Below are 13,731 nucleotides of genomic sequence, written 5' to 3' on the forward strand. Positions count from 1 at the left end.
ACTCTGTCCCAGCCGGAACCAGGACAGATCTATATATGTATACCAGATAAAATAGTCAAATGTGGTCTAGAGAAGGGCAATTTCTCCTAGGCCAACCAAATACAGCAAATGACAAAAAACCCCCATGTAGTGACTAGTACCGAGAAGCATTTCTCTCACCCCTACTCCCTATACCGCTATTTCCTTGCACGAATAGAGGACCTAAAGCCAGATGTGTCACCCATAGTACAGTAGTGCCATCCCTGAGAAATGCAGAAATACTATCTCAGTTGAACATATTGGGGGAACTGTGAAGAAGTTGGTTTGGATCAGACAGACTATTCAAGCCAGAAGCCCTACCCTGCCTGCCTTTTTGGATCAACCAAGAAAAGCTGGGACTGAAGTCTGAAATTCAGGCGGCCCCATATCCCTGTTACAGTGCTTCTACCTACTAGAACACCAACACAGTGAAAGGCGAAGTGTTCTCATTATACATGCCAGGTTCAGGTACAGGCTTTCTCGTGGTATGTTTTCCATCAGAGATTTTGTCGTGAAAGATTTACTTCTACATGGGGTTTCTTATCTTTGAAACAGAACTGCCTCGCTTTGACAATATGAATGTCAGAGAATAGAAACTAGGCCACTTCTGATGGTTAGACAGAGAGGTAGAGCATGCTGAGCCATTCTTCTGCTTATTGTGGTAACACAAGTGCATCTTGGCTGTATGTGTGTGCTGAAAATACCTTTCAAAAATTAAGCACTAAATTTAAAAAATTAAATTGTGTTTCACTTAAATTTCAAGCTTCTTGTAGCAGCAATCATTTTTCTTTCAGTTTTATAACATCATAATAGATGCATTTGAATGTTATTTTTGCAAGAAGCAAACAAAACAACCTCTCACTAAAACTAATGCTTTATAATTCTCCCTGAAGATGATTCCAAAATGAAGGTCACGGGGCAATGATATTAAAAGGATCTCCGCATCAACTGTTCCTGGTGTGAGTGACCTTCAAGACAAACATGTAGGATGGCAGTTTCGTTGGTGGCATTGCCCTCTCCTGGCCAGTTTCAGCATAACCCTAAGCCTTGTACTTGCCCCTGTTGAATTCCGGGCAAGGTGCATGACAAAGCCCCGTTACTGCTCCATTTCATGTTGTTGTGATAAGACTGTTGTCGTGTCAAAGCACCACCAGTATCAACACATAAGCCCTCCTTCAAGCCTTCCATCCAGGATTGTAAGGCACTCGATCAACATTCTCAGACTGTTTCACTTATCAGCTCTTGAGAAAGAGAGAAAGATCAATGGCCACCGTTCAGCTCTTGCTAATAAAATTTTGGTTAGGGGAATACAAAGGCTGTGGGGCTTGTGAGGCCATGGCTGCAGTAACAGCAAAACGAGATGCCTAATGCAACTAATGCCTTCGTGTCACTGAGTGTCTCCTCCCAACCTCCCCATCAAGTATCCAAAACAGAGGTCAGACACCAAAAGGACTCCTGAAAACTCACGGAGGATACAGCAGGCTGTGATGTGTGTCGGGGCACCATGTCCACCAGTGTTCCCATGCTGGATGCCACAGCTCAGCTCAGTGCCAAGGGGAAGGTATCAGCACTCCTTCCCTCTTGAAGCCTGAGGGGGAGAAGCAAATGTATTAAATACAAAGGAGAGGATTTTCTTAGAGGAAGAACAGACTTACCAACAAAATGTTTGAATATAACCAAAACAAAGGAGGAAAGTTGCCACCTTCTTTCATTGTCTGCAGAAAATACATTTAAGGGCTACAGTCTTAGGAAAATTTACATATTTTTGTATTTTCTTCCACATGTAAAGTATGTATGGTGGACAGAATTCCCCTGATACACATGTAAAAAAGATTCCTACACATAGGATCTAATTATCTCTTCCCATTTGTGGAGGGGGAATCCAAATTCAACAGAAGTCAAATACTCTAGCCAAAGGTGTAGTGGTCCCTAGTGTCAAATATTGAGGGTGTTACTCATTTTTAGCAGGGCCTGTTGCGACCAGACAAGGAATAATGGTAAACTAAAAGAGGGCAGCTTTAGACTAGATATAAGGAAGAAATTTTTTACAATGAGGGTGGTGGTGAAACACTGGAACAGGTTGCCCAGAGAGGTGGTAGATGCCCCATCCCTGGAAACATTCAAGGTCAGGTTGGTCGGGGCTCTGAACAACCTGAACTAGTTGAAAATGTCCCTGCTTATTGCAGGGGGGGGTTGGACTAGATGACCTTGAAAGGTCCCTTCCAACCCAAACTATTCTATGATTCTACTTGATTCAGTGCATTTAGCCCAGACAGCAAAGATTCATAAATAATTTTAGGAAACAATTCCACACACTGACATTTATATTTAGGAATTTTCTGGTAACCTATATTTTCTTTGCTTAGTCTTCCTTTAGAAGTCTGGAGTGAAGTCTGGTGAAAGGAAAGGTGGGGGAGTTTGGAATCAGGAGTAGGAATCACTGTTTTTAAGAATCATTTAAAGGTGGGCAGGAGTGTAACAGATGGTCACTATTATCTTGGTTGTGTCATCCTGGTACATCTCTAGGGACCAAAGGTCAGGGGTAGGACAGGGTGGGTAACAGAGGCAGAGCCAAGGCGGATTGCTGAATCTGCTCAGGGTGGAGGTATTTTGGGGCCCGTTCTGCAAAGCGGGGCTGACAGCAAGTGAGCCATGATGTGTGGGACAAGGATCTGAGGCCTCGGAGGGGCTGTGTGGCCCCAGGTGTCTCTGGAAGCGGGTCAGCCCGGGGGCATAGGAGCATGGGGATCCCCAGGAGCAGAGCTGGCTGGGGGATACCAGGCTATGGGGAACGGCAGGAGTGGGGTGGGGGACTGGGGTATCGGGAATGGGCCGCGATCCCCAGGAGCAGGGCGGTCCCGGGGGCTGAGGAGGCCCTGGGGACGGGGTAGCACAGGGAAAACCAGGGTCCCCGTGGGGTGGGGTGCCGGGCCCGCCCCGCCAGGGCCCCGCGCCCTGCGGCCCTACCTGCGCCCGGCGCGGGCGGGAGAGTGCAGGCCCGGCCCGGGCCCGGGCCCGACGCGTCGCTGCTTGCCATGGGGACGGGGGCGGGACGGGGCGGCCCCGCGCAGGCCCCGCCCGGCCGGACCGGGCCCGCCTGCAGCCGGGGCGGAGGGGCCGGGGATCAGACCCCGGGATCGTGCGGGGAGAGCAGGGGCTCAGCACCCGCGGTGCCGCTCTGCTCAAACGCGTTTGTCTGCAGCAGAGGCACGTCCCCTCACAGCCGGCAGGAGAAGTGTGAGGAGCCCTCCAGCTGGGTGGGCCCCAGGCCCCGGTCCCGCAAGCACTCACGCCAGGCCGCGTGTGCGCCCCCAAAGCCCCAGTGCAGCAAGCGGGCAACGGCCTCCCCAGAAAGTGCAAATTTATTAGTTAAAACTAAAAATTACATCTTTAATGTTCAAGGAACATTTGATACAGTAACACTCATTTAACACTTAAACATAACAGCCTCGGGAAACACAGGATACGCTGTGGAAGCTTTTAGTACTCAGTGCAAACCCAAGTCCTTTAGAAAAATCCTTATTGCAGAACATGTGGCTTTCACATTTTATCTATTTAAGGCCTGGTAAACAGGCAAAACTACTGTACTACTCCTGTTCCTATACAGAGCATTTGATTATCTCTGAGATACACTGTACTTGCAGAAACAACACCAAGTACTAGCTATGTATGGAAGCTGGAGCTCCTTAGGGAATAGGAGAGAAACTACCATTCCAGGCTTTGAGGCACTCATTAAAAGGTAGTTTCTACTGTAGCTCCCATTCGATCAGAATACAAAAGGGCTGATCCACAGATCAACAGAACTAAGTGATGTGACTAAGTGAAAGCAAGTTCCTCTGAGCCAAACCCAGTCCTACTTACGTCCACAGCAAAACCGGTTTAACTTGATGGGTGTGCAAATTTACACCACTCTGCGCCCAGGAGCTTTACCTTAGTGTCTATGCAGCTTGCTGTTCCCAGCCCCAGTGCTCCTGCTAGGCGAGGAAAAACTTCAGTATCACACACTGTGCATGCCACTGCAATAACAGGCTGTTTCACTTAAATTGTTTTTAAAAATTACCTGTTGGAGTCTGCATCTTCTAGAAAACCTCTCATCTCCTGAACTATAGTCCATATTTAATCATGTTTCCAAAAAATCCAATTTCTTCCTATGATGCAGAGGGCTTGAAAACCTCCCATCTCCTGAACTATACTCCGTATTTAATCATGTTTCCAAAAAATCCAATTTCTTCCTATGATGCAGAGGGCTTGACTAGAACTGAAGCCAGCATCCCCTTCTACTTCTGGTTCCAGTGATTCAGTGCAAGGAGGTACCTAACTGCTGCCCAGCATGAACCAGATCTGGATCTGTGTCCCTGGCTGCCCCTCTGACAGCTGGGCTAGCACGACTGAGTGCTAGTGTCCCATGCCTCCCTGACACTCTCTTCTAAGTAAATCCTGTGCCCATTCAATCCATCTCAGTCCAAAGGATGGGTTTTCATGCTGGACGTGGAGTACAGAAAGGAACTTGGAGGAGCAGAAAGAGGAATCCTTGGCACTCAAAAGAATCAGCCCTTCCAATAACACAATTCTGTACCCATTATAAATGAAGGGCCTTCTACTGCAGATTTCCTATAGCCCTACTGAGGTCAGCTGGATAGCATGGGCAAAAAACACCTTTTCAGGTGGAAAAATATACTGTATCCATTATAAAAAAGGGGCCTTCTCCTGCAAACATTACTCTGGCCTTACAACAGCCCTGCTGAGGTCTACTGGATAGCACGGGCAAAAACGTAGAAAAATTGTAGGATTGGTCCTCAAAACTCTTCCATCTTAGCAAATACTGCCCATACCAGCTTTATTTTTTGTTATGACCAGGAACTCCTTCACGCTTTTTACATTTAGCTGAGCCATAATACGCAAAATAATGTATGTTTATAAAATGTACCAGGATGTCCATTTTTAAACACTGGCAACAAACAGGTTGTCCCACGATCTGCATTTAGCTATGCAGAACATTATTTAGGAACAGAATGTGCCAAGCATTGATATAGAGCATGAAGATACTGCTTGGGAGCCCTGTTCAGCTGCCAGTGCTGCAACTGCCAAATTCAGTCCAGTAGCAGAAGCCTTTTGGACGGTTGCTATACTACATTACTAACACTATTTTAAATCCATAGACAAATTCGCAAAGGTGTATTTGGGAGGGTTAGCAGAAAACACCACATGGTGTGTGCTTTATGTTACTGGGTTTTATAACTAAGGCTTGACAGTACGAAATAAGAAAAAATGGAGGAAAAGTCCAAAGCCCTCTCTAAAGTTGACCACGATTCATTCCCAGTATCTCAGGCATGCAGACAGCTGCTGTACTCTAAGGACTGGATAACTGCCCTAAATATAGGCAGTGGCTTTTAAACTGTGGCTGCCTCACAGTTAAATTGCAAATTTTCCATGTTTCATTTCCAGTCAAGAGCCAAGAGCTCACTACTCACTTCTGTGCATGTTGGGGTAAGGATGCATATCCGTACAGCCCTCCAGTGAAAGAAATTGTTCTGTACCCCTCAGTTAATTCTGCATTTCTGGCCTTGGCTTTAATGTGCTGTGCATGGTTATAGAACACTGCTTTTTGAGAAAAGGGGATGCACATAGTGCGTGACTGCAGTTACAGTGGCAGGTGTTGGAGAAAGACATTGCAGTAGATACTGTTAAAGGTTTCATGCCATTTCTTCACAGTATCATCCACATGTCATTCTGCACATTGCAGAATTTTCTTAACATGGACATAAAATCCTGTGGCAACATCTCCCTTGTCCCAGTATTGAATGCATGTTCTCAAATTCATCTGCAGAGCAGCACTCAGCGGGTCCTGTGCCACAGCAGGAACTTTCTCACTGCAGCTCTGAGCTATGGTTTTAGCCTTCATCAGCCAAAGAGCAGCTCCGTCTTCTCATAGTGCTTAGAGGAGATGGGTTGCCAGCTTCAGAGGCAACTCTTCCAAGTGGAAGAGGTGTTTTCTGTCAGCAGAATCAGACAGGAAACTATTCATCATGTGAGAATAAGTATGTCTGTGTCCTCTGAAGAGAAATGCAGATGGAAGACAGCCTCTCTGCACCTTCTCAGGGAGACTTGATGTGTCCATGAGGTTAGCTTGCATCTGTAGCATCTCTAAGTCTGTGAAATCCTTTTGCTGCTGAAGGAGGAGGGGGCCATCAAGCCTTTTATACCAGGGTCCCATTCTTACTGTCATATTTCAGCCTGGGCCGGGGGAAGTTAAGGGTGGCATATTCTGTGGCATTCTGCATTTGTAAGTTCTTCACCTCTGCTGCAGAGCGCTCCCGGACCTTGGTGAACACTTGGATGTCTGCATAATGAATGCTGTCATCCTGCTTCACACTCTTGGGTTTACTCACAGTGGCGTAGACAGGAAACTCTGGGACATCTTCGTATGTTGGAGCCTTTGGGGAGAAAGAGCTCTGGAAGGTCAGCTCCCTGGGCTGCTGCTACACACGCCTTCCCCAGACCAGGCAGAGACACCCTGCACACTGCCCCCAGCACCATCCAGACCTCTGACACCTCAGGCTCAGAGAGAGATTTCATCCTACTGCTTCCACTGCACTTCAGGGGGAAAAAATGGGCCTGCATCACGTGCAGCAATGCACGTTGTTCCCACAGATGTTAAAGCCTATTCAGGATGAGATGATTCACAGCTCTGAATAAGCTGCCCCATGTCCTCCCAACCTATCTGGCCTAGGAAGTGGTGGTCAGCTCTGTCTTCTCAATATACAGTTAGGAAAACAACTCTGGGAAGCTGTTTACCTTCCTGCCAGGCTGATGCTGTTGGTTCTCATGCCTCACATTAGTTCCTGAAAAAGAAACACCAGTGGATCAGGTTAACACAACTGTTTATTGTTCCACCTTTGAATGCAGAAGTGCAGCGTCTGGCCCATGGGCTCTCCCCATTGGACACAAACCAAATTTCCACCTCATCTGATACCCTCAACCCTAATGCTGTCTCTGAGGCCCGCCTCCACGAAGAAAGCCTGGGCTTGTTTCTTTGGAAAAAATAAGGTTTCCCAGGATGACAACATGCTGTGGACCGCAATGTTCTTGGCAGAACCTAGGAGGACAGACACAGCATAGAGAGCTTCCTTGGAGAAGTCAGACCCAGTTTTAACTTTGTTATTTCCTTTGCTGCCTGGCAAACATATTTTGCCCAGCATGGTCCAAAGGCCACAGGACACAACTGGGCTACTTAGGGAATGCACTTTATTCTGGGGGACTGATGTCGGATGTTTGCAGTTCTTACAAGAGTTTGATGCAGCTTCTGCTATGCTGCCACTTGAGAGTACTTCCATGTGTTTTGATGTGAGACTCTGGTATTTTAAAGATACTGCTGAAGCCCCTTCCCTCCCCCTTGGGATCCAATTCACAGTCAGCACTGACTAATGTCAGCTCACCAGGTGCTCAGTCACTCCACCTCTTGTTGTCTAAAGCATTTTTACAAATCCTTACCTTGCTTTTCTTTCTTTCTTTTAAAAGTTGAAGGACAATTCCTGAAATCAGAGAGAGATGTCAGCCCTGAGAAGCCCCAGCCTCTGCTCTCATAACATGCAAACCCAAATGCACCATCCCAGGGTACCACATCTGTGAGTAATGGGAAAGGCCCAAGAAGTGTCTCGGAGAAGAGCTATTGAGCCAAGCCAGAACCTGAGCGACTCTTGCAGGAAGAAGGTCCAAAGGGGAGATGTGGAGATGTGTTTCCTTCTTCTGTGACACACGTACCATACCCCACAGACACCCCCAAGTCTCCTTGCCTTTCAGCCCTGCCTGGCTGTCCAATATGCATATGCATCAGAGTGAACGAGAACAGATTTCACTGTAGTTTTGCAACTACATTTCCACAGCTGTATGATCAAAGATGCAGGGTGCAGAGCATGATCTGAATTGGCACAAAACCTTTCTCTTCGGGCCAGATGCTCTGATAGCCCTGTACCCTGCGCTTTGGCCCCCTTGCCCAAGGAGCAGCTCTGTACAGACCTTCTGCTAATTTAATGTTTCAGACAGTTTTTCTGTTCTCAGTTTTCCACTTAAAACACAACCAAACTAAACAAGCTATGCGCTTAATATACGCCAAGCCAAACCCTAATCTCGGCTGTACCTGTGTGACCAGAGAGAGACAAGCCAAATACAGCTGTATTCCAGCCATGGAATGAACAGGAGCCAAATTCATTCCTGCTGTAACAACGGAGCCAGGAGCTGAGCTCCTGCACGCTGGTGCTGGCAGGGGAGTGCAGGCTGCCTGGCAGAGCAGAGACGTGCCACATTCTGGGCCAGATGCATGAAGGAAATGTTATCGTTGCACCACGCTCAGAGAGCCGGAGGAGAGCAGGTGCCAGACCTTGTATGGCTCTCCTGCGTACGTATGTCCATCTGGTGCTGGCCGCTGACCAACACAGCATGCAGCTGAGGATCGCTCATGGGTCTGTGTCTCTGCTGCAGCACAGGCAGCAGCTGAAAGTGGGCAGCTAGCACTTTTAATGGGGCTACAGAGTTACCAGGTGGTTCCCAAGAAGCATTGTATGTCCCACAGCATGTGCATTTGCCAGATAGTCCTTCCACAGGCGGGAACAAAGCAGTGCCTGAGGGAGAGCTCTGCTTTTGCTGGCTTTTAGAGGCAGTTTCAGTGGGTGGGTGAGCAGGACAGCGCGTGCAGTAATGCCTTTGGCACTCTAATGACAAAACAAAAAAAGCATGAATGCGGGCAAAGAACCTGGAGACCTTCAAAGTGGTCAGTAATCATTAACCAGACTTGCTAGACCTGGGAAGTCAAAGGCAGCTTTGGGGAAAGCAGGGTGGCCGTGCACCTGTGCAAAACTATCCAACACTGTTTCTCGTGTCTCTGCTGTGTGCTGCCCCACAGAGGAACCAATGGCCCTCCAGTCCTTGGCACACAAAATCTGGGGGGCTGCCCCCAGGAGTTAGGGGACTAGCTCAAGGCAGCATTGCTTTGTCTTGCGGTGGTTCTCACTTGGCTCTTACAGCTCCCTCCTCCACGGTCTCTATGAGCCTGGGGAGTCTCCAGAGCGCTCCTTGCCAACGCTTGTGTGCTAGAGCACTTTGCTTCTTTACAGCATTCAGGCACGTTGTGCAATGTAATTAAAACAGCACCATTTGAAGCAAAATCAGCAGGGTCCCTATCCTCTTTCTTGGGAGGTAGGTTGCTGTATCAGCTTTCCAAGCTGCTCTTGCTTGTTTTGGTTGCTTTCCTTTGTAGAGAGAGCATTAGCAGCCAGTGTGTAGGCTGAAGCTATTCTGAGACTGTCTGCACGCTAATCACAGCCAGGCAGGAGACAGCATCTCCCAGCCTCAGATCTGCGGTAATTAGAACGGATGTGGCAAGGGAAACAAGAGCAGGGCAAACCTCTCCCCTCTTCTCAAAACCAGGTCAAACATGTTGTAACTAACTCACAGCCTGCTAGAAGCACATTGTATTCTGCATGACAGCATGCATGTCCCTGCTCCTGTATTGCTTCTTTCCCTTTCCCCATGTCAATGCCAACCTGATTTTCTGTCCTACATAAGCCTGCTTCACAGTGGGTCCTGAATTTTGGCATCTTTGCTGTCCATGTACACCGGAGGCCCTGAGTACTAAACCAAGTGGTGAGAATACCTGGGGCCTACCCTCCACAGGGCCATACTTGCGGAGGTACCCAGACACTTTCCTTCATCAGTAACTTTTTTCTGTGAATAAATTTTCTGTAATGGCTTTTCTTTAAAGACTTCAGGAACCTCCTCAGTCTCTTGCTTTTTGCTCTGCCTCCCTTAGGGCCTATGCTTCGGTAGTGATCATGACAAGGATCTTCCGTCCAGGAGAAGGTAGGTGCCTACCTCCCCTGAGCCCTTTTGTAAGTCTCAGCTTTATTTAGGAAGCCAGCTCTTTGCTCACACAGCTGTGGTGCTGAGCAAATATCCAGAAATAAAAGCAGTATAGGTGCCTGGAACCATCCGAACTACAATATGTACCTTTTTTTTTCCCTCTGTCACCAAGGCAAAGCTATAAATCATGCAAACTTCTGCAGTGGGGCTTCAGTGCACCTGTCTGCTCTTGATTGTGGTCCTCTGTAGGTGTCTCCTAAGCCCACATTACCAACAGCACATTCCCATTTGCCTTCCTCTTTCCTTGCTTGGAGCCCTACACAGGGCTAGCCTACACAGCACAGGGACAGTCTGGGAGCCTGAGGCCCTTCTTCACCCATGTGTTTCCATGTACAAGACAGGGAATGATGCTTCACTGCGCAGTCTATAAGGCAGATGTTAGCACTTGGGTCCCACAGGGTTGCTGGGGTCAAAAGGGTCTTTGGCCAGAGCTTTCCTCTCTGCTGCAGGAATCTGCCAGAAGGTAGTAGTGATACCACCAGCAGAAATACCATCCCAGCTTCTTACTTTCCATGCAGCCTCTGGGAAAAAATCAAGTGGGACACAGAAGTCCTGGTCCAGTAGCCTTCGGGGAGCAGAATTTGACATTGCCCCAGAAGAGCCAGCCTGCTCCCCACCATGCTGCTCCCCAAATGGAGCCGAAAGCTGCTCTCCTGCCTGGCCCTGCATAGATGAGTGACCTTCAGATTCTGATTTATGTTTCCTTTTCAATGCAGAAGTGTGTGTGCATGGCCTGGCACTGTCTGGACCTGAAAGTGCCACCACAGTGTACACTGTAATGGTGGTGTTTGTACTCTGGAGTTTCTCGCTTTGCCAGTTCATGTTGTGGCACGGCTCTCCTCCATCAGTAGTATGCCTGGCAACTGCAGCTCTGCTCAGGGCAACCAGCCTGTGCCCCAGGCATTTCCTGATCAGGCCCTTGTCCACTGCAGTAATGAAGCCGATGCCCTGAGTGCCTCATTTACTGTCTGCCACGGGGCAGAGGAAGTAGAAAACGCGACTTTTGGTGGGGGACATGTCAAGAACCAGTCTTCCACCTCTCACCTGCAGTTCCTATTCCTAAATTCCAAACTCCTCTGCCCTCCAGCTCAGGGCTCAGGTTGGAAGGACCTTGGTATCCTGAACCTCCTCCTCTGCTCCAGCCACTAGGTGATGCTGTGCCTCTTATAATTATTAAAAAGCGCTGATGAATTTCTAATACTTTTAACAAATGCAGTGTTGAAGAGAACGTCCTCAGAGCTTCATCTGATATTCATGGCTCTCCCCCTTGTACCACTCTCAGAGCTGAAAATATTTCCACTTGGCACCGAATGATGCTCCAGTATGCCCTTTTTCTGTAAGCACGAGGTCCAGGGCACAACATAAGCCAGAAGGGAGAAGCCAGGGAGAAAGAGCAACATCATCTGAAAAACGTGGCCAGGATTTCCCAAGCGCAAATAAAGCCCAGACAGACGCGAGCTGGGAGAGGGGCTGGATGAGCTGAGAGCAGGATGGGGTAGCTGACCCACGCGCCCTTAGTGCCAGCCCTGCCCCAGGGGCCCCTCCCTGTTGCATGCCAAAGGGACACCTTACGGTATGCACCTGGCCGGAGACCACTGGGGCAAGGACAGGGATTTTAACTAGATCCTTCCTAGAACTGAGCTATTCTCAGCTGCTGGCATGGCTGTAGGAACCCAAGCTGCCAGTCCCAGGAGGTCTGGGCTGAGCCTGTCTGGGCTGAGACACGTGAGCAACAAAGCCCCTTCACCTCCCCCCATCCTGCCTTTGGCAGGCAGGGGCTGCCCCAGCCTCCCGTCTCCGGCCCGGCACCTCACAGCAGTGATCCAATGCACCTGCTCACTTGCTCTCAGTTTCTGTGTGAGCTGGCAAGGTGCAGGGCTGAAAGCCGGGCAGGAGCCCTGGCAAACCCAGCACAAGGAAGCAAAGCTTGCAAAGTCCCCCCAAACTTCTGCTCAGGCTGCCCGGAGCTTTGTCTGCCATCCCCACACCTGGCGGATGCCGTACTCACCATGGTCGCCCGCAGCTGCAGAGATTGCCCATGTCGCTCCTTCCTCCATGAAGCAGAAGTGTTTTCTGGACAGGGAGAGCTTGTATTTCCTGGTTCCTGCTCGGCCCCTGGCTATTCCAAGGGAGTGTCTGGCAGTGTCAGATTTCTCTCCATCGCTGCAGTGACGCTTTGCTATGCCCGTGCGTGCCATCTACCGGAGGGCTTGCCCTGGGCTCTCCATGCCCCCAGGGCCTGAGCTCACCTCTTGCTACCCAGGAAGAAGAGGGCAAGGTAGCAGCATGCCTCCAGGCCTCAGCCCTGAGGCTAAAATTCTGCTTTATGATTTGTACAGTGGATGTCCCTCCGCTATCCCTCTCTCCCACCAGCGCCATCCTGCTGATGCCAGCAGTGATGCAAGAGAGAATGGAGGAGGGACTTCAAACGTTCCTGAACAAAGGAGAAACACCAGGGTGAGAGCTCTCAGTGCTGTTGCTGCTGTTCATCATTGCATCTCAAGCAGGACTTCAGAAAAATATGTGGCATGGGCTGGCATCACCTGAGAAAGAGAGCGTATCTTCTTGGGAGGGAGGTGATGGCCCAGCGAAGGTGAGAGCAGGCTTGCAGGTCTACTCTCAGCTGAGCTCTAGTGCTGCTGCTTCTGCTGCAGGCAGAAAAGCATATGCAACCTCAGGAACGTTACTGGGAATCAATTTTTTTTTAAAGCTACCTAGATGGAAGTGTACAGTTTTGTGCTTTTGAGAATGACAGAATCCCACGAGGGACCTCGCATCATTAAGGACCTGCAATACAGCTCTTAGGCTCATCCCTTACCTGTCAAACAGGAACATTAATGTGCATTTTACCTCTCTACCCCTGTCGAGAGCCCTTCAGACTCTGGCTGGTCGTTCCTGGACTGAACAACAGGTAGCTGATTTCTGGCAGCTCTAAGAGAGCTGATGCTCAGTATTGGAAGATACCATGTTAACGTAGTCCTCCAGCAGAAACTGTACTCCACAGCTTTGATTTGGCAGTCAGCCCCAGTTCTGTGCAGGCCTGAATGCTTCATGGGATATGCTGACAAGTGGGTAAGTTTTAATTCACCCTTCTGGTGGGCTATCTCAGGAACTGGCCCTACTCCCCTACTCCAGCTGTACGCATGCTCCCAGCCAGGCTCACAGCATCATTTATCATCTGCCCAAGTGCAGAGCAAAGCTTGTACGTGTCCAAAAGTGGCAGGAGGAGAAGGGTTTTGCTTTGGAAGGACCATGGGGCAGAGCTGCTCTCTTAGCTGAATCCTGGATGAGCTGCACCGTGATCTGCAGAGCCTGAGTCTTGCTCCAAAACTGCTCCTCAGCATGTAGCTGGAGAAATTGCACAGCTTGGCCTGCACCACAGGACTCTGGGGAGAATTTAGGATCAGGTTTATGCACGCAGATGGGATTCAGTCCTGATCCCAACAGGACCATGTTCTCAGGGTCCTGCAAAGACGGGGTGGTCTAAGGAGTCTGTCCCTGCTTGGGAAGTTGCAGACTGTGTGTCTCTGGGTTTGCCACAGACACTGTTGATTTAGTAAGCCAGTGTCTGTTTTGATTTCTGGGATAACTTGGGCTTTGTTGCTTGTGGAGAAATAAAAAAAAAAAGACTGGGAGCCTGTTCCCATCAGCCCCTTTCACAAATACTGGAGCTGCTGGTTTGAGCTCCATCAGAAAAACAGAAAGGCATCAAAAACATTGGCAGAGCTGGAGAGCATTTGGCTGCCACTCTGCATTCCCTCCTCAGTCTGTGTCTGCAGGGATGAAAGAGAGCATGGC

The 13,731-nt window shown here is 49.1% G+C and overlaps 1 protein-coding gene across 1 annotated transcript; it reads right to left on the reverse strand.

The window, feature by feature from the left end:
• Positions 1–3,362: 3,362 nt before the first annotated feature.
• Positions 3,363–12,074, reverse strand: C24H11orf52 (chromosome 24 C11orf52 homolog). Its single transcript, XM_075172692.1, has 4 exons — positions 11,942–12,074; positions 7,510–7,550; positions 6,814–6,860; positions 3,363–6,452 (listed from the first exon to the last, which is right to left on the reverse strand). Exons 1-4 carry the CDS (start codon positions 11,971–11,973, stop codon positions 6,216–6,218), a joined length of 357 nt encoding a protein of 118 aa, XP_075028793.1. The 5' UTR covers positions 11,974–12,074; the 3' UTR covers positions 3,363–6,215.
• Positions 12,075–13,731: the final 1,657 nt, after the last annotated feature.

The sequence above is a fragment of the Calonectris borealis genome, chromosome 24 (assembly GCF_964195595.1).
Source record: "Calonectris borealis chromosome 24, bCalBor7.hap1.2, whole genome shotgun sequence".
Lineage (NCBI taxonomy): Eukaryota > Metazoa > Chordata > Aves > Procellariiformes > Procellariidae > Calonectris > Calonectris borealis.

What these genes read in the sequence shown, in the direction of transcription:
- C24H11orf52 (XM_075172692.1), bottom strand. Translation starts at nt 11,973, where the DNA reads ATGGGCAATCTCTGCAGCTGCGGGCGACCATG. An exon ending in AAGAAAGAAAGAAAAGCAAG is followed by an intron (nt 6,861 to 7,509) that starts GTAAGGATTTGT and finishes TTTCTTTTTCAG; the next exon opens with GAACTAATGTGAGGCATGAG. An exon ending in AGCATCAGCCTGGCAGGAAG is followed by an intron (nt 6,453 to 6,813) that starts GTAAACAGCTTC and finishes TTCTCCCCAAAG; the next exon opens with GCTCCAACATACGAAGATGT.